At 58.3% G+C, this 27,401-nt stretch overlaps 3 protein-coding genes across 3 annotated transcripts; all 3 read right to left on the bottom strand.

Annotated features, from left to right (window-relative positions):
- Positions 1–1,275: 1,275 nt before the first annotated feature.
- LSCM1_02802 (uncharacterized protein) lies at positions 1,276–5,862 on the bottom strand (the record flags this gene model as incomplete). Its single annotated transcript, XM_067320375.1, has 1 exon — positions 1,276–5,862. The coding sequence occupies one exon, from the start codon at positions 5,860–5,862 to the stop codon at positions 1,276–1,278; it is 4,587 nt and encodes a 1,528-aa protein (XP_067175750.1).
- Positions 5,863–10,495: 4,633 nt separating this feature from the next.
- Positions 10,496–11,818, bottom strand: LSCM1_02801 (uncharacterized protein; the record flags this gene model as incomplete). The annotated part of the gene is made up of 1 exon (XM_067320374.1): positions 10,496–11,818. The coding sequence occupies one exon, from the start codon at positions 11,816–11,818 to the stop codon at positions 10,496–10,498; it is 1,323 nt and encodes a 440-aa protein (XP_067175749.1).
- Positions 11,819–16,461: 4,643 nt separating this feature from the next.
- On the bottom strand, positions 16,462–24,501 carry LSCM1_02800 (uncharacterized protein; the record flags this gene model as incomplete). Its single annotated transcript, XM_067320373.1, has 1 exon — positions 16,462–24,501. The coding sequence occupies one exon, from the start codon at positions 24,499–24,501 to the stop codon at positions 16,462–16,464; it is 8,040 nt and encodes a 2,679-aa protein (XP_067175748.1).
- Between the last annotated feature and the right edge of the window lie 2,900 nt (positions 24,502–27,401).

The following is a 27,401-nucleotide window of genomic DNA, read 5'->3' as shown; positions in this document are numbered from 1 at the left end:
GAAGAGGGGAAAAGGCAGAACGAGGTGTCAAAGAAATAGCAACATAAACAGACAGATCCAGAGAGAGAGAGATGGGAGCGGGACCGCAAAATATGGAAGAAGCAATAGGAATGCACATGGGTGAGGCACTCTTGCCCCAAATATATCGATAAAGATGCACAGTGCCCCTCGAGAGGGCGGCAGGCGGCGTACACCCACCTTCCCCGCAGAAAAAGAAAGAATTGAAACAGTACCCTTCAGCCATCACATACGTGCATGCTCTGGTGATGCGAGTGACCACAAGAATAACAAAACAGGCAAGGAACCAAAAAGACGCGCGGGCACTGAATGAGAGCGGGTGCAGTATCGCAGTGAGAAGACAGTGGCCAGAGGGAAGCAAGAGGTAAGGCAGTGAGTGGAGATGGGCAATAAGAGCTCTGGCGACGGCATGTGCGCATCTACGGAAGACGTGGCTACGACATCTCCAGCGCACCCATCAAAGAGAAAAAAAACAGAAGCGCAGAAGAAAAAATAAGAGAGAGAAACGCCCAATGGAGGAGCACCGGGGCTGTGGCGGTGAGCGCGTTGGACAAGGACGAGGAAAGGAGCTTACGAGGAAGAGAAGAGGTAAGGGTAGGCAAGAGGAACGTGTCCCTCTTCTCATACCCTCCGCTGACGCCACTGCCACCAAGTCCAAATGCAGCGAATATACCACCCTTTCGATGCCGTCGAAGAATAAAAAGCACGCCCGTCGGCGCCTACGTTTGCTCTTTTGTTCAATAGATCATTGTGCAAACACGCACACGTACGTCCCATCTGCTTGCAGCACGGTCATGGTCCAACATGTCGAAGGCGGTGAGGGCATCTCCATTACACGTTATCCCCCTCCCCTTGCATACTGGATCAGCTTCCTCCTTCCTCTCCGCCGTCGCTGATCTGACACGGCAGCAGCAGTGTCTCAGTCGCGCACAATCAGGAAGAGAAAGAGGGCGGCTCCATGAATACCAGCAAAACACGCGAGAAGACGATCAGCTCATGAAAGCGTGAGTGCATGCGAGGGGGCGTCACACGTGATTTGCACACCGATACGTGCACGAGAGCGCCGCAGAACCTTTCCGACAGCAACAGAGAAAGAACGAGCGACAAGATAGTAAATGCAACGACGGGTATCCAAGTCGGTGGCCGACTTGTGAGAGAGAACAGACAAAAGTACACGCCGAGACATCGAATGGGGTCATCTCTTCGACGAAGGAGAAGATGCGGCAACATCAGACACCGACAAGAGCGCCTCAGACCTCATAGCGCACGCGCGTCGGGAAAACCTGGCGGCATCTTGCCAGCGGGATCCGCCAGGTAGGCCTCAGACTTCTTCACCATCAGCACTGCCGCGGCGATGTATCCCTGCATCTTCGCTTTGTCCTCGGCGGAGGTAGCGCGTTCGTCGTTCTTCTGCATGAGCGCGATGGCTCTGCGGGTGTGCTCAATAAAGCGCTTCACACTGCCGTCGCGCGGCTTGAGGTTGGGCACCGACTCCTTGAAGGCGCGCGCTAGGCGAGAGAGAGCGAGGCAGCCCTCGTCAACCGGCTGCCTCGTCAGGCCGACGGCGAAGACCGTATGACAAGAGCCGCTAAGGACCAGGGAGAGCAGGCCTCGCTCCTTGACTGGGTGGTCCAGTGCGTGTCGGTAGATGGAGATGTCGCCAGGACACATGAGGGCGAGCAGCGAGGATACGTTGATGTCCTGCTGTTCCTTCTTCATCCCTACCTGCACCACCTGCAACACAACGCACGCGCGACTCTCGCCGCACTTGCGCAGGCCAGCGCTCATCAGCTTTGAGAACTGATCCACTGCGCACACCTTCACAAAGGTTACCCCAGCCACGGATGGGCCGAAGAGCGGGGACGTGTTCACCTCGAGAGTCGTGAACTCGCCTCCCTCGGTAAGCGTGTCAAGCACAACGCTGTCGTTCTCCTTCAGCGCACACAGTGACATGAAGAGCGAATTCGAGGGTGGCATCTTTCCCAGGATGTGACGCACCGTGCGGTCCACCATCTCCAGGCTCGCCGCCGAGCCGCGCGCCTCGGCAGTGAGGAGGGCCACGTTGTCGCCCTCAAGGAAATGGTGCCGAAGCTCTTCGAGTACCTTCGAGTCGATGGGCGAGCCGCGGTTCTGCCGCAGTACCACCTCGTCCACCGAAAAGCTGTGCAGTCCCCCGACATCCTTGACGCAGAGCTGCTTGCCGCTACCCTCCACTGACCAGCCCTCTTTCACCTGCAGGCTAGTGCACACGTCCTCCGTGATGACAGCCAGAAAACGCACCGCGTGTGTATTGTCGCCGTCCACTGCTTTGCACTGCTCCTTCTCTTCCTGTGATGTCTGCTGCACCCCCGCAGGCTGCTGCGGCGGCGCTTCCTCTTCCTCCTGTGTCTTCGGCTCATTGACTGGTTTTGGCTCCTCCGTCAGCTGCGCCCGCAGCGGCGGTAGCGTCTCGGGCACCGCCTCCAGCGGGCGCGGTGCCGGCTGCACAGTTACGATGACCCTAGCTGCACTATTCTGTGGCTCCTTAGGCTGCGTTGCGGCAGCACGCTCCCCCAACTGCTCGGGCTCTGGTGGTGCCACCGCCTGGCCTGGGGACTCCTTTGCCACCAGCGACGGCGCACCCGCTATGGCAGGCTCCGCCGCAGTATACGCTTTCGCCTCGCCAGTGCTGGAGTTTGCCAACAGCTCCTCGTAGTCACGCAGGCTCTCGGCGAGGCGACGCACTTTGTTCGCCGCGGCCTCCTTTTCCGCCGGCTCCTTTGCAGCGGCCAGCGTCTTCTCTTGCCGCTCCAGCAAGCTGCGCGCGTACTGGACGAACTCCCTCACGCTGCCGCTGCGCTGGGCCGGCACTCCAATGTGAGCCACGCTGCGCTGCATGCTGAGCGCGCTCGCCAGCTCCGACAAATCCATTTTACGGGACGCCGTGATGAGAACGCCGGTGGACGACGGCCCGCCGAGAGAGTACGTGAAGAGGGTTCGGGCGTGACCCGAGCTCTGCTCGAAGACGCTTTTGTACGGTCTCAGGTCGGCGGAGGAGACGGCGAAGAGGGAAGCCACCATCACATCGTCTCGGCGTAGCTGCCGCACTACCGCCGTCATGACAATCATCGCGCCATCCTTGAGGGATGGCCGGGTGTTGGCGAGCGCCTTGTCCATTGCCTCCTCTACGTCCTCCGGCGTGCTCATCTTGGTACCGGCGCTGCCGTGCACTACGGGCCCGAAGAGCGGTGACGTGGCCACCACAAGGCGATGTGGTGCCGCGTCACCGGACACGAGGTCCTGCAGGACCTCGCACTCGCGAACCACAGACATATGCAGCGTCACATTCGTCGCAGTCTCTGGAGTGGCAGGCTTGAGCACTGATGTGAGGAGGTACCTCACGTACTTCCATGTCACCTGCGCTTCCGATTGCGTAGGCGCCGTGAACTCGGCACCGAGTAGGGCGATGTTAAAGCCAGCAGCCAGCACGGCCGCCATGCGCCTCAGCTGGCGGGACTCCTCGACGGAATGCACCTTTGCGCCGGCAGGGCTGTCAATGCACTCGTCCACATCGTACTCTTTCATTTCCCCGTCCACAACCACCTTCACCGCTTTCCCGATCGACGGCGACGTGGCGTCTTGGAGGTACACAAGGCGGTGGATGGAGCTGAAAGGACCAGCTGGCGTCGCAGCGCCCGCCTGTGCCTGCCATGTCTGCTTCTGCGGGCTCTGCGCCTTGCCTTCGTGACCGACTGACAACGCCGCAGCGGCTTCCTCGGCATGGCTCTCCTTGTCGGCCGCAGCAGCCGGCGCCGCGCTGGAGAGGCTGCGCTTTCTGTGAATAGGGTACACTTTCGGGTCGGTCCTCAGGTTGCCAATCAGCTCTCTTGCGTCGTTCGCCATTGTTCGCATCTTCATCATCTGCACGCGGCGGTCCTTCTCAGCGCCGGTGAGATTGTCGATTTCCCTCTCCATCCGCCCGATCTGCTCGCTTGTGTACTCGATGAAGCGCTGCACATTACCACTGCGGGGCGGCAAGCCCTCCTTCGTGCACAGGGGGCATATTATGCGCATCGCCTCCGCTTCCTCCGCGGACGCCGGGGCAGCGCCAGAGAGGGAGATGACGGCGGCCGTGCACGTCGCCCCGCGAACGGCAGGGCGCAGCACTGGAATGGGCACACGACGGTCGTCAAGGATTGCGATCGCCTCCGCCGTCTCGCTGTCGCGGGCAACGAAGGCGTTCATTGAGCACATAAGCAAGTCGTTCCCCTTGAGCATGCGCACGATCGCCTGCATGAAGATAATCTCCTTTGGGCGCGTCTTCTGCGCCAATACGTCCCTCACATGCTTTCTGACTGCCTCCACATCCGTCATGGCCACCCTCTTGAGGCCCATAATGCAGGCGCCGAAAATTGGGTTCGAGCCGAACGAGATGCCTGTCGCCTGGGCCTCTGCTGCCGCTTCGTCCTGCAAGTCACGGTAACTGTTCGTACCCGACATCGCCGAAGCAGAAAAGGTTACCTTCCACTCCTTATCTGCTGCCAGCTGCCCAAGAGAGTCCGCGTAGAAAGCGACGATAGCTTTCTCCACTGCAGCCGCCATCTTCTCTCGCTGGTCGAAAGCGATTAAGGCGACGTTGTGGCCGCTGCGTAAGTGCATCGAAACAATGCTTAGCACGGCGGATTTGCTCATATCTGCGTCGGCACCCACAATCACCTCGCCAACCTTACACTCCGCTGACTGGCCAGACGCCGCCTGCAGCGAAACCTTTTGTTCCGACCCCATCCTCTCTACCGTCACTGCTGTGTCCTTGGCGTTCTCGAGGATGATGATGCCGTGAATACCGTTGCGGTCGGCGATGCCGCTCTTGTCCTCGTTGGTCCTGACGGGGGAGGTTGCAGCAGTGACGGCCACCTCCCTATTGCTAGCAGCAAGCGGCCTCCCCTCCGTCTCAGCCCGCTCCTCGGATTCTGGCTGGTCGCTCTTTACCATCAGCTTCTCGTCCTCCTCCGCGGTGATGGCGCTATTGGCCGGGGCAGCAGCAGCCCTCTTCTCGGAGAGTTGTCTGTCTTTTTCGGCCTGCTTTGCTGTGGCAGTGACAATAAGGCACTTCTGCACCTCATCATCGTCCTGCAGCATTTTCACCATAGTTGGCATTTCACGGTCGGGGCATCGACGCACCTGGTAGCGCGGCTCAGTGCCCCACAAGCCGCCAATGCTGCGAGTGCTGCCGCCAACGTTCATGAGCGAGCTGCCACCCATGGAACCGTACATGCTCTTCCCGCCGTAGGAAGAGAAACTCATAGAGCGCGCCATCATGTATCCGATGCCGCCCATGCCGTACATGGAGCCAACTGGGCCTCCCATGCCGTACACGGAGCCCATCAGGCCTCCCATCCCGTACATGGAGCCCATCGGGTGGCCGCTCATGCCGCCGTACATGGAGCCGCAGCCAGCCATAGAGCCGTAGTCACGTATGCCGCTCTGAATCCCGCCCATGTCGCCGTACATGGAATCCATGGGCGGCGCAGCGCTCATGCCGCCAAAATCGCACATGCTGCCATAGCCCCCGTTCATGCCGGGACGGTACATCGAGTTGCCGTAGCCGCCGCCCATCAGCATGAGGTTGCCTTTGCTCTGCTGTCGCTGCGGAAGCAGCGGACCAGATGCGCTGCTGCCTACGGGAATATTGGCGTCACCGCTTTGCCGGTGAGCATCGCAGTCGCTGCGTTGCTTCATACCAGGATTGGGTAAAGCAGAAGAGGCATCCTTCTCGCGGCTTGCAGCGATCTCGCTCGCCCATGACGGCGGTGGGACGCCAGCCACCTGCATTGCTTCCTCTAGAGGGGGGTTTGCGGCTGGCATCGCTCTCGTCGGAGAGGACGCGGCAGCGAGCAAAGTGTGTGGATAAATAAACGCAGAGAAAAGACGAGGGAATTTTTAAAAAAATCAGAGGAAGAGCCCAATAGCGGTGCTGCGCCGTTTTCAGAAGTCCAGAGAAAAGTGCGGAAAGCCTTCGTGGTCCTAAATGCTTCTGAAAGATCGGGGCTCTGTGAACTCTGTCCAGCACACGACAGGGAGCAGCAGCAGTGCAGTGCCACCGGTCGAACGCGGAGAAGAAAGAGGTGAGGGGACAACGGGGCACACCACACCAAGAAGCGAACGAGGACCAATAAATAAATGAATATACGTGCCGAACGAATGGAGAAAAGAAAAACGTGCAGTAATGCGGACAGCTTCTATCGCAGAGAAAGAGTGAGACGATGGGAGGGGTGTCGCAGAGTGGGTGTGAGAGGAGGAGAAAGAGTGGGAAACTAAGAAGGTCTGTCGCGTGGACGGTGATGCATGGCAACAGCAGCAGGTCCTGTCACACAAGCACACACACGCGCGCAGGGCGAAAGAAGTATGCACAAAGACGAGAGAACACAACAGAGCAAAAAAGAGAAAGGCCGAGGTCGAGAATATATGTGTGTGCGTGCGTGTGTGTGTATGTATGTGCTTAGAGCGGCACAGACATAAAGGACAATGCGGCGGATTATCGGACGGCCAAAGTCACACACGCAGAGAGAGAGGGGGAGAGAGGACTGGGCGGTCCTTCTCTCACGGATGCTCGCTGCGCCTCTTCTTGAACAGCGAACGCCACCTGATCGCGCGAAAAGGAGGAAAGGGGGGTAAGTAAGCGTGGACGGAGTGGAGGTGCTGGGGGTGTGGCGGTGAGGGGAGGGGCGGCAGAGTTGAAACCTTTTTCTAGTGAACAAGAGGGAGGATAGGAGTCGTGAACGCCCCTGAAGCGGGGGGAAGGAGCCGCGCATGGGGCCAAGTGATGTTGGAACAGATCCAAGGAAGCGGCAACACCGGCGCCGGCGGAGGGAATGAAGAAGAGAACGGGTAGAGAAAGGCGATGGGTGAGAGCTTTGACTAAGGAGACCCACAGGAAAGAGAAGCAGAAAGAGAGCCACGACGACATGAGCGTCCCTATCGCTTCATCTGCACCTCTCAAGTTGAGAGGGGGGCTCATAGCCGGACGCCAGTGCGCTTACACATGCGGTGTCAGTTTAGCGAGACCACTTTCAGTCCATGAGGAGATTACCCAGCGGGTTGGATGCCGCAGCGAGGAGCGATCACAAGAAAAAAAGAGCTCAGGCTACTCTCTCTTTCTCTCGCACCGGTACATTCCGAGCGTCACCGCTGTCGCTGAAAGTCCGCCTTGCTGGCGTTTCTTTTTCCCCATGATCTCTGCATTCGGCCTGCTGCCGCTGGCAGAGCGAAACACTATGGGTATTCAGTTACGCCTACCATCGGCTACGCTTGAAGGACTGAGGAAAGACGAAAGTTATGCTCCCTGGGGGCCGTGCGCCGTCTCGCGCTTCGCGCTCTGGTGTACTCGGGCATTCCGCTAACCCGGCCTTCATTCCACTCACCACGTTCTTCGGTGGTCCGGCCACCAACAAACTCCTCTTCGCGCTAGCCCAGCAGTGGTGGTGGTGGGGGGGGGTAAGCGAGCGCCATACGATATAGCCCGCATGCCGCACTCTGGGAAAGGGCACAGAAACACAACGCACGTGGGCGCGTTGTTGTATTGACACCTGCTTCCATCGCGCCAATGCAGTGAAGCGAGGCGGCATCCGCCCTTCAAAATCTTGAAAGCTGGCTAGAGAGCATTTACTTCCGCGGGACTAGACTGTCCAGAGGGCGGCGGCCATTGCGCTTCCCAAGAAGTCACTGGCGCTCGCTGCGGTGGCTCGTCCGAAAGAGTTCCTCGAGTCCGACAAGAGAAAAAAAACTCCCATCTGAAAGAAGAGCGCGCCGCGCATTGAAAACGCAATGGCATTGACGGTGTTGTCATGACGGAGTGAAGGCAAAGATGCGTCGCTTCCACAAAATCAAAGGCAAGCGCGTCCGTGTAAGCGTGTGTGCCTGTGAGGGAGGTGAAAGGGGTGAGGTGGGGCGCGCTAAGTGCCACACCATAGACGACCCAGAGCCGATGCTCCACGCGCAGGGTAGAGGGGGGGGTCGAGGAAATGGAGTTCCAAAGAGATGAGAAGACGATCTGTGCGCGAATGAGCGTCTGTGTATTGAAAGCACTCCCCCATCGAAGGCCACTGCAAAAGAGAGGAAAGACTTGTCCCCGTGCCTGCCACCTGCCGAGGCGCTGGCCCTGATTGTCTCCAACGGCAAAAGGGGAGAGAGGCCGCTGAGGTTCTCCACCGTCAGAGCACCCACACACACACACACATTCTCATCACCCCTGAAGAGTTGCATGTCAGTCAACCATTACATGAGGACGGCTGCGTGCGGAGGTCGCTTGCTAAGCAAGCTCGATGCGCAAAACAACGAGCCCAGTTACAAGCAAGCATTGCCGCGTAAGAGCGCCTCGCGCGTCGAAGCACGACCCTGCACCTCCGGCGGAAGCCTCCGCACCACTTACGCCTTCAACCGTCTCATGTATGAGCTTCTTGGGCTTCCATAGAGAAGCAATCGCCCTGCTCGATACTTTCAGAGGTGCGTGAACGCCAGCGAGAGGTTGCACTACGCTCTCAGTAGACGTGAAGGGCACTGAGTGGAAGATAGAAGCGGTAGTGGTTATGGCCCTTGCACTGGACGAGCGTACAAGAGCACGAAAACCCAAATTCCTCCCGTGGAAGACAAAGGCGTGGACGCGCATCTCCAGACGCGAGGACACAGACTGCTGGCGATCGCCACCAACGCTTTTTTTTGTGGGGGTGAGCGTCTCAGAACCGTATCCCCAACCAGTCCTTGAAAACTCCCTTGGCCAGCTTTAGCATCACTCGCAAGGAGCAAGCGCCGCTTCTCTCAGCTGGTGCCTGCCTTACGGCCACTGTGGCTTGAAAGCCGCTGCTAAAGTGCTTGCTGAGGCGGCGCCACGTCACGCGCGGCCTCCCCTCCGATTACGTGGTGCTGGCTGCACCGTGTGATGTGATCTCACTCGCCTGGAGGCTGAAAGAGTGGGTCACACGCAGCTGCTCCGTCAGTGCCACCATGTGTATTGTGAGACACAACATCCGCGACGTTCGCGCCGGGCCGGCGAGCCGCTGCGCTGGCGTTGCTTTGGTTGTGGTTCATGCGCTTCTGAAATGCCTACGAGGCGAAGACGATGGCTGGAAGGTATAACGCTGCCGCCAGAGGGGGGACTTACGGCACCTCTCACATCAGCGCCACCCTCCCCGCCAGTAACGAAGTTTGACCTAGCGAGCCCACCCCCGTGCTGTGAGGAGCGGGGGGGAGGGGGCGGTTGGTGATGCATTGTGGGCTGGCACGTGAGCATAGTCGCGGCCCAAGACATACTCCGCATCCTTCACGTCATCCCTCGAGTTTCGAGATGAGCACTGCCAGCCACTTGATAGTCGCCTGCCCCCCTGCTGTGGCCTGTTTTGGTGGCCAGGTGCTCCTCAAGCTCTGTGATCTTGATGCAATGCTCTTCGATCTAAGGGCCCGTGCTGCCACCCCGCGGGCGGCAGAGGCGTCCAGAATAAAGCACTGGTGGTGTGCGTAGGGGATGGATGAATGTACAAGAAGCCCTTCTGCTGAGGCTGCGGCCCCGTGAGCAGCCTCAGGGGGGCAACTTGTTTGCTAGAAGACGGCAGCGATGACCGAGTCGGCCGCAGCCCCGCGCAATCAGCAATGATTCATGGATGCTCCAAAGTAGAGCGACGAGTCCACTTCAAAAAGAGCAACGGTGGCCGTCGCGAGTAGAGGCGGTGTAAACGAAGTCGTGGAAGACGTTTCCTCCATCGAAGCGAGGAGAAGTCTGGAGAAGCGACCTGGTGCGCGCTGTCGACGTCAGCAGCAGATTCGATGTTTGGGCAGGAGAGCACTAAGCACAAAGCTCACTGGCAACAATGGCACACCGGCATTTGCACCCGTCGTGCACCCTGGGACGGTTTTCGATTGAGCGTCCTTGACAAAAAAGGCTTCACGGCACGCAGGCATACTGCCCGCGCGACGCCCGCTTCCAGCAACGTCCTCGGGCGAGTCAATGGCGATGGAGGGGAAGGGGTGACAAGGGAGCCCGCGTCACCTGTGCTGTGCAAGCCCGCCTGCAACCCTCCTGCTGCCGCCATAAACCGTCGTTCATGCACGAATTTGTCGAGCGTGCCCTTCAAAGATAACGCTAGCGCGTTCGCTCTCCTCGGCCAAGCGCGTATGAGCAGCGGCCATCAGCGGCGAAGAAAGCGACGGAGGCAATGCTGGCGGAGGAGTCGCCTCGAGTCGTTAGCGGCGGCATGGGTGCAGAGCCGTGAACGTGATTTGGGAGATATGGGGAGCAAGAATTATTGCTGAGTCCGCGACGAGCGACACGGTTGGCGCTTCGACTGCAACGCGCCCCGTACACTGAAAGAGAGAGGCGTGAGCGGCGGCTCATGGAGCCATTCTTTCTCCCCCGTGGAGTTGTACCCGATGTTCACGGCAAAGGTCTCCTGGAGAGACCACCCGACGCACTTTGACCACGTGGAACCAGAGGCACAGAAGATGAGCCTCAGAGCGTCTTCTCGATGCTGGGCGGCCCAGCATCCCTCGACCAAATCGACAGCACAACGCTATGGAAGCTGCAAAACCAGCGGCCACCGCCGCCTTCGAAAGGGAGGAAGGTGTCGCGAGAGAGATGCGGCAGGCTGCGCTCCGCAGAGCTGCTGTCGTCTTCGCCGCCTGTCCGGACGCTATGTCGCACACAGCGCCTGCCTGTTTCCTTTGTGAGCCGCATACCGCTCTCCACCGACCCTTCAAGGCTGACGTTGTCGATGGCGCAGAAGCCGCCCAGCTGACAGCCAATTCGCCGCGGGGTGGCAGTGAGTCCTCCGACTGTAAGACACACGTCTAGTTCAGCAAACGCAGAGCTGTCGCCGCAGGGGCACCTACTGCCGTTGCTGTGGCTCGGCGACCACACAACTGACCTGAGTGCCTCATACCTGTGAAAATCGTCCACTCTGAATGGCAGCGGTGGCGATTCCGACAGGCGGCGCGCTGTGAACGGCATGCTGCTCTCCTCAGGTTCGACGAAAACGAGCGAGCCATGACTGTCGCCCCGCCAGGACGGAGCTGGGGCATTCGACAACTTCGCGGTAGAGAGCAGCCGTGCCCTACGCCCTCCACCGCCAAGGACCACGGTGCTGTTGGAGCAGGAGCTGTCACGTGCAGCACTGCTACACGTGCTCCGTGCGGAGTCGTAGGAGAGAGAGCTACCCGAGGGATCCGCGAGATCACTGTACACAACATTGAGGTTGTATGGCACGCAATGAGAGTGAAGCACAATGTCACGGGAAGACGCTGAGATGAGAGTGCCGCTGCTGGGAGTGCTGCTGCGCAGCGCACCCGGTGAAGTTGCCACCGCGGCAACGGGTGCGGCTTTGGTGGTGATAAAGGTCTTCCCCATGGCTCCTCGTGACTGCGGCCGCGCTGCAGCCGAGTAGGCCGCGCTTCGCATTGTGCCCGATACAACAGGCGATAAGGGCACGCCACCCGTTAGCCCCGGTATCCCTGTCGCGATGGCCAGCGGGGCCAAGGTTCCGCTGAAGCCCTCCACCGAGCTGTCCGGCAAGATTTTCTGTGGAGCCGAGCAGAAAGTTGCCGTGCTCCGGCTGTTCGTCGCAGGAGGTGGTGCACCTGACAGACCAAAGGGGACGGAAGAGGGGGCCACGCGCGCGTCGCGTGAGAAAGACGACATCTCATGCAGTGTGCGTGTGAGCGGCGGGAACGAGAGCGCGCCAGCAGAGCTGCCGCCACGCTGATTTCTCCTGGCAGGCGTGTTGCGCGCCGCCACGAGGAAGCCGGCGACCTCGCTGCGGATGCAGCTCAACTGCATCTCTGCCAACGCTTTCGAGACGCGGCGGCAGTCCTCCACAGGAAAGCCGAGCGCCTGCAAGCCGTAGTCAAAGGTTTTGGCGTTCTTGACGCGCGACGCACGTGTGTGCGTCGAGAAAGCACCGCCGCCTCTTCTGACTGCAGCGTAGCCGGCAGTCTGCCGGCCAGTCTCTAGAAGTGAGGTTTGCGACAGAGAAGGCAGGTCCTCATCGCTTGCTGCGGGTGAAGAGCTTCGGTGGATATCGTAAATGGTCCTTCGCACTTCTCCTATGGAGCCGCTGCGTCTCCGAGCTCTGTTTGCGTGTGGAGACTCGCAGGAGGTACTTCCGCAATCGCCAGGCATACCCCTCCAAGATGGATGCGGTGCCGTACGCGGAGACCTGCCGCTGCAACGGCCATGCCCGACACTCGACGGGATGGCCTTCACAAGAACAGGTTCGGGCACGAAGGATGACGGTACGCCGGCAGCGCGGTCGTCGCGAGACGTCATAGCCTCCGATGCCTTGCAGCAGCAGTCGCTGCTGCTGTTGTCGCTCAGCTTCTGAAACTGCGTTATTGCTGAGGTACTCTGCCTTCTCGTGAGGTCTGTCTCAGCCAGCGGAACACGCAGCGTCTGTGAGTAGCGCTGATGACGGTCGGAGTGAGGGACAGATCCTCGCCACTGTGACAAGGGCGCCTGGCCTTTAATGGCTGACAAGAGCGACGAGGCGCCTTTGTGGTCGTTCGGTTCGCTGCGTAACCCTCTGAGTGAAGGCCTAGCTCTCCGCCCTGAGAGCGGTTGAGCAAGCAGCTGCAGCGATGATTGGGTCTCGCAATCTCCGCACCGCTGTATACAGAGCCCGTTACACTCGGGTCCCGCGTACGTGGGGCTGCCGGCACTGCTGCACACCACCCCTCTGCTGGACAGTGGCGACGGCTGATGCTTCAGCGGCGGTTTAGAGCCCCCGCGCAAGGTAAAGGGTAGCCCGTGGGACTCGTGTGTCGCCTGTGAGGCACTACACATGGGCGCTGCCGAGTGCGCGGCCTGCATCCTCGCACACCCGCTCTCGCGCAAATGGAAGAAAGTTTGTCTGTATGTGTGTGTGAGAGAAAGAGAGAGAAAAACGAATCAGATCGACTACCGACAGAGAGAGAGCAGTGGTGGGCGGCGATGGCCCCTTCTCCACCCTTGTCGTTTATTCTTATTATGTGCGTGGCTCAGGTGCACCTCAACGAACTCAGACGATCCTTCAGCCTCTTAACGCCTCGATCCACTTTGCTTTACCCCGAGCCCCACCTCTGCTCTCCTCTCTGTTGCCCCTCCCCTCCCCCTCCCCACACCACACAGACCACAGGCGCAAATCAGAGTACGCACAGACGCCACGTGGAGAGCTGCGGCAGAGCAAAAAGAAGGCGGGCAAAGAGCCACCGAAAGACGGAATGGGGAGGAGTCCGCAGGAGACGATTCCAAATGCGGGCAAGAACGCAGTGCCGAGCGCCTACAAAGAGAGGGGGCGCGCACGAGTGCAAGAAGGGCGTTACAATTAGAAGCCGACAGTAAAGGATTCACAAACAAAAAGGAAAACGGAGACACACAGGCACACTCACGTGCGCTTTGTGACGTCCCCACAAAGAAGCAGAAGAGAAGTTGCACCTTTTCGCCAAGAAAAACACACGAAGACGCACGCGCACGTGCAAGTCAGCGATGGAGCAGAGTGCAACGGAGAAACAAAAAAAAAACAAAGGAAAGTCGGACACTCCGCGAAGAATAGAAAGAAAAGGAAGTAAAGAAGGCAGATAAAATATGCTGCGACTCAGCGAGATGAGAAAATGGGGGCCGAACGGTACAGAAAAGTGCGCGAGAGAGAGACCGATGCCGACACACACACACACACACGAGAAGCGGTCCCTCCCCGTCCTCCGACAGATCAGCCAGCACAGCAAGGGCGAGGCAAATCGATGCGGGAGCACGGTCTCGAAGGAGACGGCACAGCGTGTGCGTTCGCGGGTTGGCCGATATTAGTAAAACGAAGAAAAATAACGAACGATAAAGTAATGTCCCGGGACGTCGAAGCGCGAAGCAAACGAAAAGAGAGAAGTGTTGCCCGATTCTTTCGTTATCGAGAAAACAAATGCTGCCCCAACAGATCCATGGGATGAGTACAAGAAGAGAGACGGTAAGATTGGGTAGCCTACGCCGCACTACGTCACCGTAGACCACGACACATACGCATGTGTCAACGTAAGAGATTTCGAAATGAAAAGAGGGGATGGAGACAGCAGAAGGGCAAAAACAAAGGATCAGCGGCACGGGTAATACCCTAGTCAAGATGCACACAGAGACCACACGGCACGCAGAGAGGGCAAAAAAGGGGGGACGAAGGAAACAACATCAAAAAAAGATGAAAACGAGTGCTGGGCGGGACTGCTGCACCAAGGCGAGCAGACCGATTTGAACAATAAAAAAAAGGGAGGACACCACAAGAACGATGGGAGGGAGGCCAACGAAAAGGTACGAGAGGCGCGGTAACTACAGCACAACGAAGCATAGAGATGGAGAGAAAGAGATCACACACAGCACACAGAAAACGAAAGAGGGATCAGGAAAAAAAAGGTTACACACGGCCAGCTCCGGAAGGCAGAAACGTGCACACGTTTTAGGTGCTTGTCGTGGTTGCGTCTCGGTGTTTCTGTGAGCAATAGCATATCATGTTCGTATTACATGATACTATGCATACAAGGAAATGGATATATATAGAGAGAGAGATAGATATAGATAGAGATATATATGTATGTGCAGATTTTGCTTCCCTTCTTGTCCACCTCCGCGTCACTCTCTCCGCTGCCGCCCTTTGGTGTGGGTGTATAGGCGTCTTACTGCCGACTTCGTTTCTTCTCACTATTTTTTTATAAGGGTGACGCAAGTCGCCGCGGCTCGCTTCCGATTCGGCTCAGGCTTTGGGGCGCAGCTCTTCAACTTCGAGGATAACGCCTCTGGCTCTAGGTGCGTGTATAATCGTACTTCGCGATCTTTTTTTCTGTAGCCTGCGCAGTTGAAAGATATGGCGCGCACCCGCGGAACCCTACATGAAGGTACAATGAGCGCGTGGCATGTCCATGTGCGCAGGTTCGAATGCGCAAGCAAGGGAGGGCGAGGCAGTCATACAGGACGAGGAAAAGTGGCGAAGATGAGTAGAGAGAGAGAGCAGTGACATCGCATTCTGAGGGTCGAGCGCGCTCACGTTCGTGGACCATCTGGCCATGGCATGGCTGCTGAAGCGATGTGTCCTGCTAGCCGAGTTCAACGCTGGCCATCAACGTCGCCCTCCTTGAGGTTCAGCTGAGCACACGTACGAGTGCGCAAAATGCGCGTGAAGCACCCCTCACGTGTTCACGTTGATTGACAGTGGAAGCAGTGGTTCCGTGTACCTTGCTGTATTCTCTGCGCGAGGTTTCAGGTTCCTTTGCTTGCCACGTAACGGAAGAAAAAAGACAAAAACATTGATCCCTCTTCTTGATCATAGTGCTTCTATTTTTTTTTCGTCCAGCGCACTTGTACCCCACCCCCTCCCCCTTTCCATCTCAGCATGTGCAGTCAAGCAATGCAAATGAAGCACACGAGAGGTACACGACGATGAAGCCCATAAGAATAAATTGAGTGAATGATTTCACATGGGTATCTGATGAAAAAGAAGAGACGTTTGGTGGCGTCGCCATCTCGGTCTCTCCCTCTGTCCGAGAAGGGGCGGGGAGGGCACGCTTGGGCGCGGGTCATCGTATCGCCCCATGCGTCTGAGCGCGTGCTAGCGTGTTCCCTTTCTCCGTCACAAGAAAGGCCCTAGGCATCTCTCTTGCGAAGTGTGAGCGACCTCTACGGTGTTCGTCGCCATCGGCACATGCACCAACGCACGCGTGATCGAGTGAGAAGGTCAGGACGACAAGAAGAGGCTGGCATGGCCGGAGAAAGGGAAAAGCAGCACAGTTGTCGGCAAGTGGGCGATCACAATACACACACGCACCAACAAAAAAGAGCCCCAAAGACACGAAAGGAAACGGACACAGGGGAACGGAGAAAGACGCGCGTCTCTTTCGCCCACGTAGGAAAGACGGCTCAGTTATTGGGAGAAAAAAAAGCAGGAAACGGAACTGAAACGCCTCCCCCACAGAATGAGGAATCATCGTCAGTGTACACGTGGGTGTCGCAGCCGTAGAGCAAAAAAAGGGGAAGGAGGCAGGAAAAGGAAAGAGGAAGGCGTCGGCACATTTTCTCCATCCGAGAGGACGGAAAAAAAAAAGACCGCGAAGAGACTGACTAAAAAAAAAACATCACGAAAGCCGAAGAGGGCGAAGGAGAGGTGAAAAGGCACACAGACAGGCACGCATATACACAGAAACAGATATAAAAGAGGACGACAGAAGCGAGACGTTTGACATGGCAAAAAAAGGACAGAAAGGGGCAAGGGGAAAGAGGAGAGAGGGAGAGGTGGGGGGGGGTTCGAGGGAAGAGGTGCTGTCGAACGCTCTTGGTGATTGCAGCGACGTGCAGCCGCCACAAAGAGAGAGAGAGCCCACACGAAAATGAACTAGCCGCGCGAAAAAAAGGAGAGACCACAGAACAGCGTTTCGGCCCACATGCTGCGCACACATCCACATTATTGATGCTGCCTATGCCCGCAGGACGGGTGCAGCGCCCAGTGGGACGAAGGCGCGCGGCTGAATGGAGGAAAGCGAGTGACGCTGCAGCGCCTGTGCGTCGGCGAGCAGATGTTCAGCGACCTCAACACGGCTCAGAATGTACTGCTTCTCCTCCCTGTTGGACGAAGTGGTCATACGCTCCTTCAGCTTCTCGATGCCGTGTTGCAGCTCGCGGATGTATCGCGACACGCTGTTCACTTCTGGAGGGCGGTTGCGCGCTTGGGTAATGCCATGAAGCGCGCGCAGCAGCTTGCCCGGGTTCTCCTCCTCGTCACTGATGCCAAACAGCGCGACAGAGAAACATGGGCCGCGGAGGACGTTATGAAACAGCTCCAGCGGCTCGCTCGAATCCCCCTCCAGCACACGCTCGTAATGATGGACGGCGTCGAAGATAGCTGTGCATAGCAGCGACGACACTAACACATCCTTGGCCGGCTTCGCTACGGATTGGATCAGAGTCAGCGAGACCACCATGATGCCTGGATCTGCCGACTGCAGCGCCGGATCGGCATTGTCGATGGCCACTGCCAGAAAGTGATCGAAGTCCTGCGGCGTGGAGACGATGTACGACGTTACACCAGCGACGCGGGGGCCGTAGAGGGGCGTGCGCTCCATGTCGAAGGGATGATAAGTCGCATCTGCTTTGGTGGGCAGCAGGTCAGCTGTCACACCGTCCTTGATTAGCGCGATAGCGAGGTGCAGCTCGCCTGTCACTGTAGGCGGCCTAACGGAGCTAGAGAAGGACAAGCCCTCACGCCGCCCTTCCTCGCGCCCGAGAACCGCCCCAAAGATGCTGTTGGCAATATGGCGCAACATCAGCGGCGTGAAGGCGCTATAGCTGCTGTCGGCGGCGAGCAGGCCCGTGTGGTAGCCGGCAAGGAACTTTGCGACCAGCTCATCGATGAGCTTGGACGACAAGGAGCGATGCGCCTCATCGCAAACGATCACTTCGTCGCTGTCGTAACGCATTCCCCCCTGGCTTGTGCACAAAATCGAGTTGCCCTGCACCGCGACCGAGCCGGCGCCCATCAGCACCTGCTCGTAACACACCAGTGACCGAATGCGGTTGGCCTCGCCCTCCGGGCCAACCGCCGTTACGCACGGCAGCGCACGCTGTGCTGCTGGTCGGCGGGTCGCCGACGGCGCTGTATCCGCCACGGTATTGGCAGCGGAGGCGTTGTTGGTCAAGTCGGAGATATCACTGCCGCATGGGGCTGCGATGGCGGGTGATCCCGAATCCGTGCCTTTGACGGTCGCCGCGCCGGCCGGCGCCGTCGCCCGCTCCTGATCCTCGTGAAGGTACGCCTTTGGCTGGTGGTGGTCGAAGTCGTGGAGAAGCGCTTCAGCATCTTTCACCATCTCCGCCAGTCTCCAAATCATTTCCTTCGTCGTCGCTCGCTCGCCCTCGTCACGCGAGCTCTCGTACTTGGCGCTGAGGTTCGGCGTCAAGTCATTACGGATACCGGCCACGAACTTCGCGACACTGCCCGGGTGCGTCGCACGGTTGAACACCGCACCCAGCCGCCGCTGCACCTGCAGCATCTGGTTGGTGCGAGACTCCTCGCTGCCGATGCCCAGCAGCGCGATCGTGTAACTGGGACCGCCGAGGGCGTAGTGGAACAACGCACGCGGTACGAGAGGGCTTCGGTCCAGCACGGATGTGTAGAGCCCGACGTGCTCGCCGGCGAGGGTCGCCACCAGCGAGCACACGAGCACGTCATTCTCTTCCTCAAGCTGTAACTTAAGGATGAGGGAGCAGAAGAGGAAGCCGTGGTCGCGGCCGTTATTCTCGGAGGCGGCGCGGCTGACAGCGGCGTCGAAGGTGGCGTCGAAGGCGGCTGAGTTGGCGATATTTGCGTAGGTGACGCCGTGGACGCAGGATCCGAACAAGGGCGAAATGGCAATGATGAGCTTCTGCGCTTCGGCGGAATCTTTGAGTAGGTCGACGACAGACTCCCCTTTCACCTTTACAATGGAGGCGCTCAGACGTCCGCAGCGATGCGTCCCTTCTCGATTCATGTCGGCTAAGATCCTGTGCACTACGGCCTTGAGCACCTGCGCAGAGATGCCGGTTGAACGGCTGTCAGCGCCAAGGATGGCGGCGTTACCCCCGAGAAGCACTGTTTCGCACAGCTCCGTCAGCAGGGCCGCCTGGATCGGCTTCTCCGCTGGCGTCACCTCGCACACCTCGTCCACGTTGTATTCCTCGAAGTCGTCCTCGGTGGTGGCGATTACCATTGTGTTGTCAAACGTTACGTTCGACGTCTCGCGACAGCGAGGGTCAACTATGACGAGTGTGTGCACCTTCGTCGACCTCGGGATCGGCGCCTTCCCGCCGTAGTAAGCCGTCGTGTTGGGCGGCGGCGGCACGGGAACACCCTGGGCAGACGAGGAGTCGATGGAGTGAGCACCTGGGACCATCGAGATGTCGCTGGGGCCCATGGCAGCTGTGCTAGGCCACTGCGGTCCATTCAACCCGATCTGCGTTGGACCCACCGCCCTACTCTTCATGCCCGGTGGCGCGAACAGCGGTTGTTGCGGCGGCCCGCCGGCACCGTCGGACAACGGAATTTTGCCACACGGGCTCGGCTCGCTGTCGCCCGCACTGGGACACTCTGGAAGTTGCTTCGCTGATATCGTAGTTGCCTTGTGCAGGAGTACATCTTGCAAGTCATCCCGGTCGCCTTTCTTTAGCAGTGTGTCCGCGCCGGACTTACTGCCTAAGGGCGCAAAGGTGCTCTCACCCGACTCCTCGAAGTTCATGAACCGCGTTGTGTGCGGAGCGGCCCCGCAGTCATTCCCGCGGCGCACGTAGGCAGCACTCACCGACACGCTTGCACTGCGGTGCCCTGCCAGCGGTGACGAGCTCTGCCGCTGCATGGGACGAAACCGCGCAATCTGGTGGTTGGCACGCAAGGCCGCTACTGAAAGTGGCGTCTTGTTCGTGGTGCAGGCCTCCGACTCAACGTTAAGCGCATCGTTTGGGCGGCGCGTGGCAGGCAGCTGCATGCGCTGTGGTGACTCCTCCTCAGCAGCAAGAGGCGGAGAGTGCTTGTCAGCGGTGGCTACAGTTGCAGAGTCGGCCGCCTTGCTGCTAGACGACAAGCACTTGCGCGGCACGGCCACATTCGCATTAGGCATCTCACGCCCATCCACGCTGCAAGGATGCTCAAGAGGTGCCGTCCCCACCGGCAGTAGCAGCCCAGAGCATTTTGACGTGTGCGCCGGCGCCGTGAGCACTCTGGCGTTCCGCGCTTGCGACGCCTCCCGCGGCGCCCTCGGGCGATAGCCGACGGTGTCATTGAGGATGCTCTGCGCCATCGCCACCTGCTCGGCAAGGCGCTTGTGGAGCTGTGCTCGGGGCCCAGGCTGCTGCTTGTGCCCCCGGGGTCCACTACACAATGGTGGGCAGTTGCCGCTGTCGCTCGCACTGTTGCTGCTCGAAATGCTCGCGTCGTTCCGCTGCCGCTGTGGCGTTTCCTTCGTCGCGGTGGAGCTCGAGGTGCGCCTCCTGCCGGACTTCTCGTCTTCGGGGCGGTTCTGCAACTCCTGCTGCGCCAGCTCCAAGAAGCGCCGAACACTTCCCACGTGGCATGGCTTGTTGATTACACTAGTCATCCGCTGCTGCATATTAAGGAGCGGCACAACCGTTGCTGTGTCACCAGCGTCCAGCGACACAAGTGATGTCGTCAATGTTGGCCCGCCAAGCGCGGAGTGGAAGAGCAAAAACGGGGTGTTCTGCGCCTTGCGCAAGACCGCCACATAGGTGCTACAGCAGCAACCTGCATCTGTGATTAAGTACGAGGACAGCACAACGTCGCTGCCGCGCGGTTGCTTCAACAGCAGCGACATCACGAGGAGGCCAGGATGGGGCTGTTGCTGCCGCATCGCCGACTCGCATCGCTTGTACGCCTGTGTCACTATCGTTGACAAGTGGCGGAGTCCCGTCACTGCGACGTAGGTGACATTGTCGAGTGTGGGGCCAAAAAGCGGCGATGTCGCGAAGGTCGAGTGCACAGCACACACGGTGTCGCTCAACAGGTCCTGCGTGCTGCCCCCGGCGACGAACGCGACGGAGGCAAAGAGCTCCCCTTGGGGAGGCATGTGCGTCAGCAATCCTTCCACCACCTCCCGAAGCACCATCACTGAGGCATCGTGCGCATTTTCGGTGCTGGCGAGTAGCAGCGCCACGTTCACACCAGCCAGAAACTTGCGGTTCATTTCCCTCAACGTCAATAAAGGCAAAGGTCGCCGCGCCGATACACCTTTTAGCAGCGCGCCAGGCGCGATGACACTCCCTGTACCCTTGACCAGGTGCTCGGCCTGCTTTGACGCCGTCGCATCGTCGGTGCGGAAAAACTCGTCCACAGAGAAGAAGCGCGTGCGTCCTTGAGGATGTCGCACCTTGAGCGTGTTGCTCTCCGCATTCACTTCTATAGTCACCGTTCTCTCGTCGAGTAGCCCTGGCGCAGCTGTACGCGCAGCGATGCGGCTGCCACTGCACTGTTGCTCGTTGCAGCCGTCCTTCACTGGCACAGGCACACCATCTTTCGCAGCGACGGTGCTGCTCGTAAGCAAGACCACAGCGCGCACGTTGGTTTTGGCTGCCAAACTCCTGCTAGCGCTCTGTTGAGCAGGGGAAAGAGTCTCGGCCACGACAGCCGCTCTTCCCTCCGCGTGGGGGCTGCCCGGTGCTGCAGGCATTGCGGCCTCGGCAAGGATGTTGGCCGCCGTAGATGACTGCCGCACCGGTCGCTCGCGCTGCAGCGACGATTTGTGCATGCGCTTTGACGCCTTGATGGCGTTCAGCCCACTGCCGACAGTGCCGGGCGTGTCCGGATTTGTGGCCTCTGAGGCAGGCTGCCCCTGCGTCCCCCGGCGCGCCTCTGGCCGCGCCTCCGGGGCCGGCATTTCGCGGCGCCGCAGTTCCTCCAGCTCCTTTTCAGCCTTCCGCTTTGCCATGAAGGCCTGAATGCGCTGTCGCCGCTCCTCGTTGGCCTGCTGCGTTTGCCAATCGCGGTCCCGCTGCTTCACCGTCTCGGAGCGCAGGCCCTCAGTGGTGGTGGCAGAGAGACGAGACTTGGAGAGCGAGGTCGGCAGCACGTAGTCACTGTTGCGGAACTCCGTGAGGCGGCGCCGCCGCTGGGTTCCCGCCATGTTGCGATCCCCAGTTGCTGCCGCCTCCCGGTCTGTTCGGCAAGCAGACTCCCGCCGGCTACCGGATGATGGCCGAACAGGGATCAGTGGGTCCTTCTTCAGTGCGATGGGTTCTACCGTCAGTGGGCCTGCGACCGGTCTCCGCGAAAAGCGTCGCGTGCAGCCGATCGCCGCCGCGGACCCACCGTTCTTATGGGCAGAGCAGAGGTGACTGCTAGTGGTGTCAGCTGTACTGTTGGTGGGAATCTTGCCCTGTTGTGCGGTTCTGTTGTTACCAAGAAAGGCAGGTAATGGCAGCTCGCTCGCAGGCATGCCGCGATTGTCCATGAAGACCACCTCGCCGGCCGTCGCCTTGAGGCTTGGGAACACCCTACCCGCATTCTGCTGGGTGTTTTCACCGTGATTTCGGCGGTACGGTGGCACTTTCTCGCATGCCACTGTAGATGTTTCTGAAGGCATCGAAGTCGCCCCGCGGCTGTATGGGTTATTCCAAGCTGGCGTCGGCTTCTCTGGTGGGCCGCCATCGCCTCCGGTAGCCGAGGCCTTCTGTGGCGTCCCTGCTGTTGTGCGCGCAGCGTTGAAGGCAGTGGAACTTTTGCTGCCATCACTGCCGCACGAAAGTTCGTTCCTCATCGGGTGCAAGTTCTGCTGGAGAAGCGAGGGTCGCTGCTGCGCCGCGTTCATGTGCCCGACCACCACCGAGGAGTGGCTACCAAGCCCAACTGGTGCAACACCGTTTGTCTTGCTGCCACTGCGTCTCCCATTCATTTTGTTGGTGGATGGGAGCTCCAATGCAGTGCGGGCCGAGGGTAGAAGGGCAGGGCTTCTCTTTACTGGAGATTGGACCAGCTGAGACGGCCCTGTCATGTAGCCACCTGCCAGGAGGTCCTCATCCATGTACGGGCACGGTGCCGCGGTGCTATGGGCTGCCGAACCAGGCGCCCGGGCAGCATCACCAACGCTGCCCCCGGGCTTTGCGGAGCCTGTGGGGGCTCTCACGGTCGCCGGCTTCGCTACGGCGGCGCTGGAGCCGCAAGTCTTCCCTTTCGAGGCAGATACTAGCGTGCGAGTCATGGCTGCCACAGAGAGGCGTTGTGCTGACCGTTCACTAACTAGTCCCCCGGTCGCGTGTGTGGAAGTCATCTCTGACAGCGCCTCGGTAGTCGCAGCAGTAGTGAGGCCCGGCACATTGTCGCCGCTCACAGCCGCCGCCGCCGATGCGCTTGTTTTCGGGGGACCGAGGGAGGCGCTCCAAGCGCGCCAACGGAGGTTAGCCACATTGCCCTGAGCCGGTGACTGCGGCGGTGCCGAGATAGTGGCGCTGGTGCTCGTGTGGGCGTCTGCGCTTGCCTTCTCCTCTACATTACTGCCGAACAGGGCGCCGCCGCTGGCCGTCGTTTGCCCTGTCTCCTTCAGTTTCTGTGTGCCTACGACCAACGCGCGAGAGCCAAGAGGACTTGATTGACTAAGCCGCTGCTTTGTCTGCCGCGCCACCACGGCAGAGGATTTTAGCGGGGGGCCAAAGGTGTGCACGTTGCCCACAAAAGTGTCGGGATCCGCTCGGTGGGAGTCGCCGGGACCCTCTGGGCAAGCATCGGAGCCCGACGGGCCGCTCCCCCGCCGCCTTTTAGAGAGAGCACTGCTGCCCACCGGCAGCGGAGAAGCAGCCGAGACAGATGGATGGCTCCCTATTGCCGCGGCTGTGGCACTGACGGACACATCGTAGTCACCAAGCAGATTCCTCATAAGAACGCCCACCTCCCGCTTGAAATTCTCCCCGACTGCGGGGCCCGTAGGCATCGTGTCGAGGCCGCTGCGCCCAGACGCCAACAGTCCCTCTGCTTTCGGCTCTACTGCCTCAAGCCACGCACTGAACGCCTCGGCATTCCGATCCGCAGCAGCAGTGCGAGTGGCAGTGGTGATGCTCGTGTCGCCGTCCTCATAGCCCAAGAGAAAGTAGGGCTTCTTGGACTCGCCCTGTGCAACCGGAGTGAGACGTTTGAAGGAGGGCTGACGTCCAAACCCGAGCTCGCTGCCGTGCAAGAAGGTCTCGATGCCAAAGTTGAACCCCTCGCTGTCACTGTGCCGCTGTGACATCGATGGAAAGTAGTGCAACGGGGGCGGTGCAGTCGACATTGAAGGGCGTATTGAAACACCAGCGGCGACTGGTTCGGGGTGCAGCGCGGAACGCTTTGATGTAAGCTCAGCCACCGCAAGCACTTTCTCGGTAGCCACCATGGTGGCCTTCGCGTCGCGGTGGTCAGCATTGCAGGTTCCAGTGCCAGCGCCGAAGTCGGCTGTGTTGTGGTGCCCAGCGGTGGGGCTCAAGGAGCCTCCATAACTTTCGAAGCATTTATACGGCGTTGGTGGGCACCTAAAATCTGTCACAATGTTGAATTTGAGGTTGAGTTGGCGCGCTGAGACAGTCGTGTTTGGCTCTGCTGGTGGGCCCTCGATGGGCTGCTTCGTCAAGAGTGCGATGGGCAAGGTATCGAAATCGGCACCGCTCACGGACCGGCTCGCCCTTCTCGGCGTCTGCACCTGCGTGTTGGCCTCCTCGGCGCCGATGTCAAAGGCAGAGTTGCTCTCCGACTGTACGCTGACCAAGTTGCTGCCATCGACCCCTACAAAGTCTTCAAGCGCCAGTGCCGCCAGTTCTCCATCGCCCCCGTCGTCGTAACCCCCAGCGAAGGACCTATCCAGGTAGTCGTACTGCGACTGCGACTCGCCAGTGCTTTCGTGCGAGACCCCCACAAAAAGGAAGCAGCTCTGATCATGGCGCCGGGCCGCGGTGCTAATCAGGCTCCCTTCATCCAGGTCGTTGGTGTAGATGTAGTCGCCACTTGCCATCATGGTACCCACGTCACTCCTTTACGCTCCCCGTGGATGTATGTGCGGTCCTCTACGCGCTGTCTCACCCCTGGCTTCGTCCTTTACACCTTCCCACGCAAACGAACGATGAAGCGACGAAAACGGGAGTGGGGACGAGCGCCGAAAAAAAAAAACAGAAAAAGATGAAAACAGCCACAGTGGACGTCGAACAAGCAAAAGCAAGGAAAGAGGTGCACACAACACGTCGGCTACAATGAGCGAGACAAAATAGAGGGGCGAGGTGGGGTAGGCAAGGAAGATAAACACGAGATACGTGGGAAGAAGAGGAGTGGGAAGGGCGACAGAACGCGGAACCGACCAAACGCGAAACGAAGAGAGAGGGCGTTGAAATTGAAACGAAAATGAAGAAGCAGACGGCAGTGCCGGTAATAGAAATTAGGCGGAACGCGAACGCAAGCCAAAGCCACAACGAAAATAAAGATATAATATAGCATGAAAATGAAAGAGAGAACCTGAACCTAACCGAGACGCGCAGCGAAACAGAAGACGCCAAGAGAGATAGAGAACCGAGGAGAGAACAGTGATGCCGAAAAAAGAGCAGGCCGCACTGACAACTTCTGATATCCACCAGTGCGCACTCTTACTTCACCAAAATGTATAATAAAAGAAACGAGAGACAGCGGCCGGCAAAAAAAAAAAGAGCACAGTGTGTGTGCTTCTGTCTGTGGGCCTGTGTGGGTGCGTGTGCTCAGAAAGCTTACATAAATCACTGTACAAATACGTACAACTTTTGCATTCAAGTGAAAAGGAATAGACCAAGATACGTGATCAAGTTTGTGTACGATTGAGGGAGGGTGGGGGTTCGCGTACGAATAAACAGAGAGAAATTTCGGACAGACACGCGCTTGCGTGTTGGCAAAAGCAAACGGGGTAGAGGGGAGTGGGGTCTCTTCAATACAGTTGCCTATCTGTCCATTTAGCTGACTGGGCACACGAAAGCCGTTCGTTTAGCTCCAAATCTCTCCGTGTTTTCCTCCGAGCACACACACACACACACCGTTCTTCTCTCACTGAAGCGCGCAGCTAGCATCGATCCTCTATTGTTGCGGTCTTCTCTTATGCCCACCACTTCTCTTGCTTTCGTTTGCTGTCCGAGTGTGGGCGCGTGCACGAGAGAGAGAGAGAAGGGGAGCAAAAGACGGTATAGGAAAGGGGACAGGTAACGACGTAGAAAATGGTGACGACAACAGGAAAGGAAGCGTGCACACACGCCCAAGAGACTTAGCGCACGAACAATTAAGGGGAAGAAAGAGTTGCTGCTACTGGGAAGCAACAGAAGGAAAGATACGTAGGGGAACAAAGGAGTAGGAGGAGCGGTGGGGAGAGGGCTGAGGTAGCTGAGAGGTGTAGAAAACAAGTAAGTACAACTCCAAGAACGCGAGATAGAGAAAATGAAAGCAAGTATGCGCACCAATAGCAGTAAATGCAATGTTGGAAGAGGGAGATGGAGGGGGGAGAGGAAGCGAGATGAGGTGGGAAGTAACGCGTTAGATCTGAAGAAAAACTATATGCACGAAGAAGGCGGGAAAAAAGGGCAAAACGAAAAAGCTTCAAGTAGCAGAAAGTCGCTGGAAAGAGAGAGGCGACGACTCAGCTTCAAGAGGGGCAGAGAGAGAATCAAAGCACAGCAAACTGCTCATAAATATACAGAGGCGAACAGACAAGACAGGTGAATTCAAATCTCTGAAAGAAAATAGTTGCACATAGAGAGACAAAAAAGAAGAGGGGAGAGAGAGAGCCCAACTGGCAAGGTAGAAGTTAGAAGAGCGAGAAAAAGTGCGCAGAAAGAGAAGGAAAAGAGAAAAGTGTCACAGAAGAACAACAAACCCCTCCAGCTCCTGGTAAAAAAAGAGAAAGAATGAGCTAGTGGAAAGGCAAGGCGTGAAGTGACCTGGGGAATGTCGCACGTGCGGGTGATGGTGGAAGAAGCAATCCATGAATGTACTCAGAAACACACGCGCACAACGAAAAGAGGAGCAACAGCTAACAGCAAAGGCAAAGAGCGGAGATTTAAAAAATGGGCCACCACTACAATATCGCCGCCGCTTGCACACCTTCACCTCGTTTGTGTGAAGATTGGCCTTTGTGTGTCTCGCCTTTTTCTTCTTGTGAGGCTTCACTTTTCAACTGAGAGAGAGATACACAACGAAGAGCACTGAGGAACACGGCGGCCCTCTACTTGATTTCAAGGTGATACACGGAATCTATCCGTAGCATTAAAGGAGGAAGTCGGAGGTTGTAGACAGCGCGGGGTGGAGAATGTGAGAGTGTGATTAGAGGTAAGTACACGGGTTTCCCGTTCCCACACGATTGTCGATCTTGCTCGCTTGTCTCTGTGACTTCCTTTGAGCGCGTCTTTCTGTCGATGTAAGGGAAATCCGTGTGTCAGTGAACACTTTGGTGCTTTCAGTGAGCTAATCCGCCTGATAGCGACGCTGAAGGGAAAAGATGAGGAAGGTATGAAAACGTGGTGCAATGCTTGCTTGGGCGTGTGCGTTTTTCAGGCGAGGTGAGCAGGAATCTTGGGACTTGCTTTAGTGATGACTACTTCGATAACGCATACTCCTGAGTCCATGAAAAAGGTTACCATTTTTTGTTTGCATGCATGCGTTCGAAAGCGCGTTGTGTTGATAGCGAATCATTTGTAAGGGTGGCAAGAGGCGGAAGGCGGAATGAACACGAAGAGTTGAGGGAGCATGCGCTGAGGAGAGGCACCAATGAGCACTAAAAATAAAAACATGGACAGATAGAATACTCAGCAGTGAAGGGCGAAAGGCCTCGCCCATGCGCATCAAGGAAGCACGTTTCCGATATGATCTGCAGAACCCAGAAAAGCGGTCTCCATGCTCTACATGATGTTT

The sequence above is a fragment of the Leishmania martiniquensis genome, chromosome 33, assembly GCF_017916325.1.
Source record: "Leishmania martiniquensis isolate LSCM1 chromosome 33, whole genome shotgun sequence".
Lineage (NCBI taxonomy): Eukaryota > Euglenozoa > Kinetoplastea > Trypanosomatida > Trypanosomatidae > Leishmania > Leishmania martiniquensis.
This window is presented reverse-complemented; position numbering and strand designations above follow the sequence as displayed.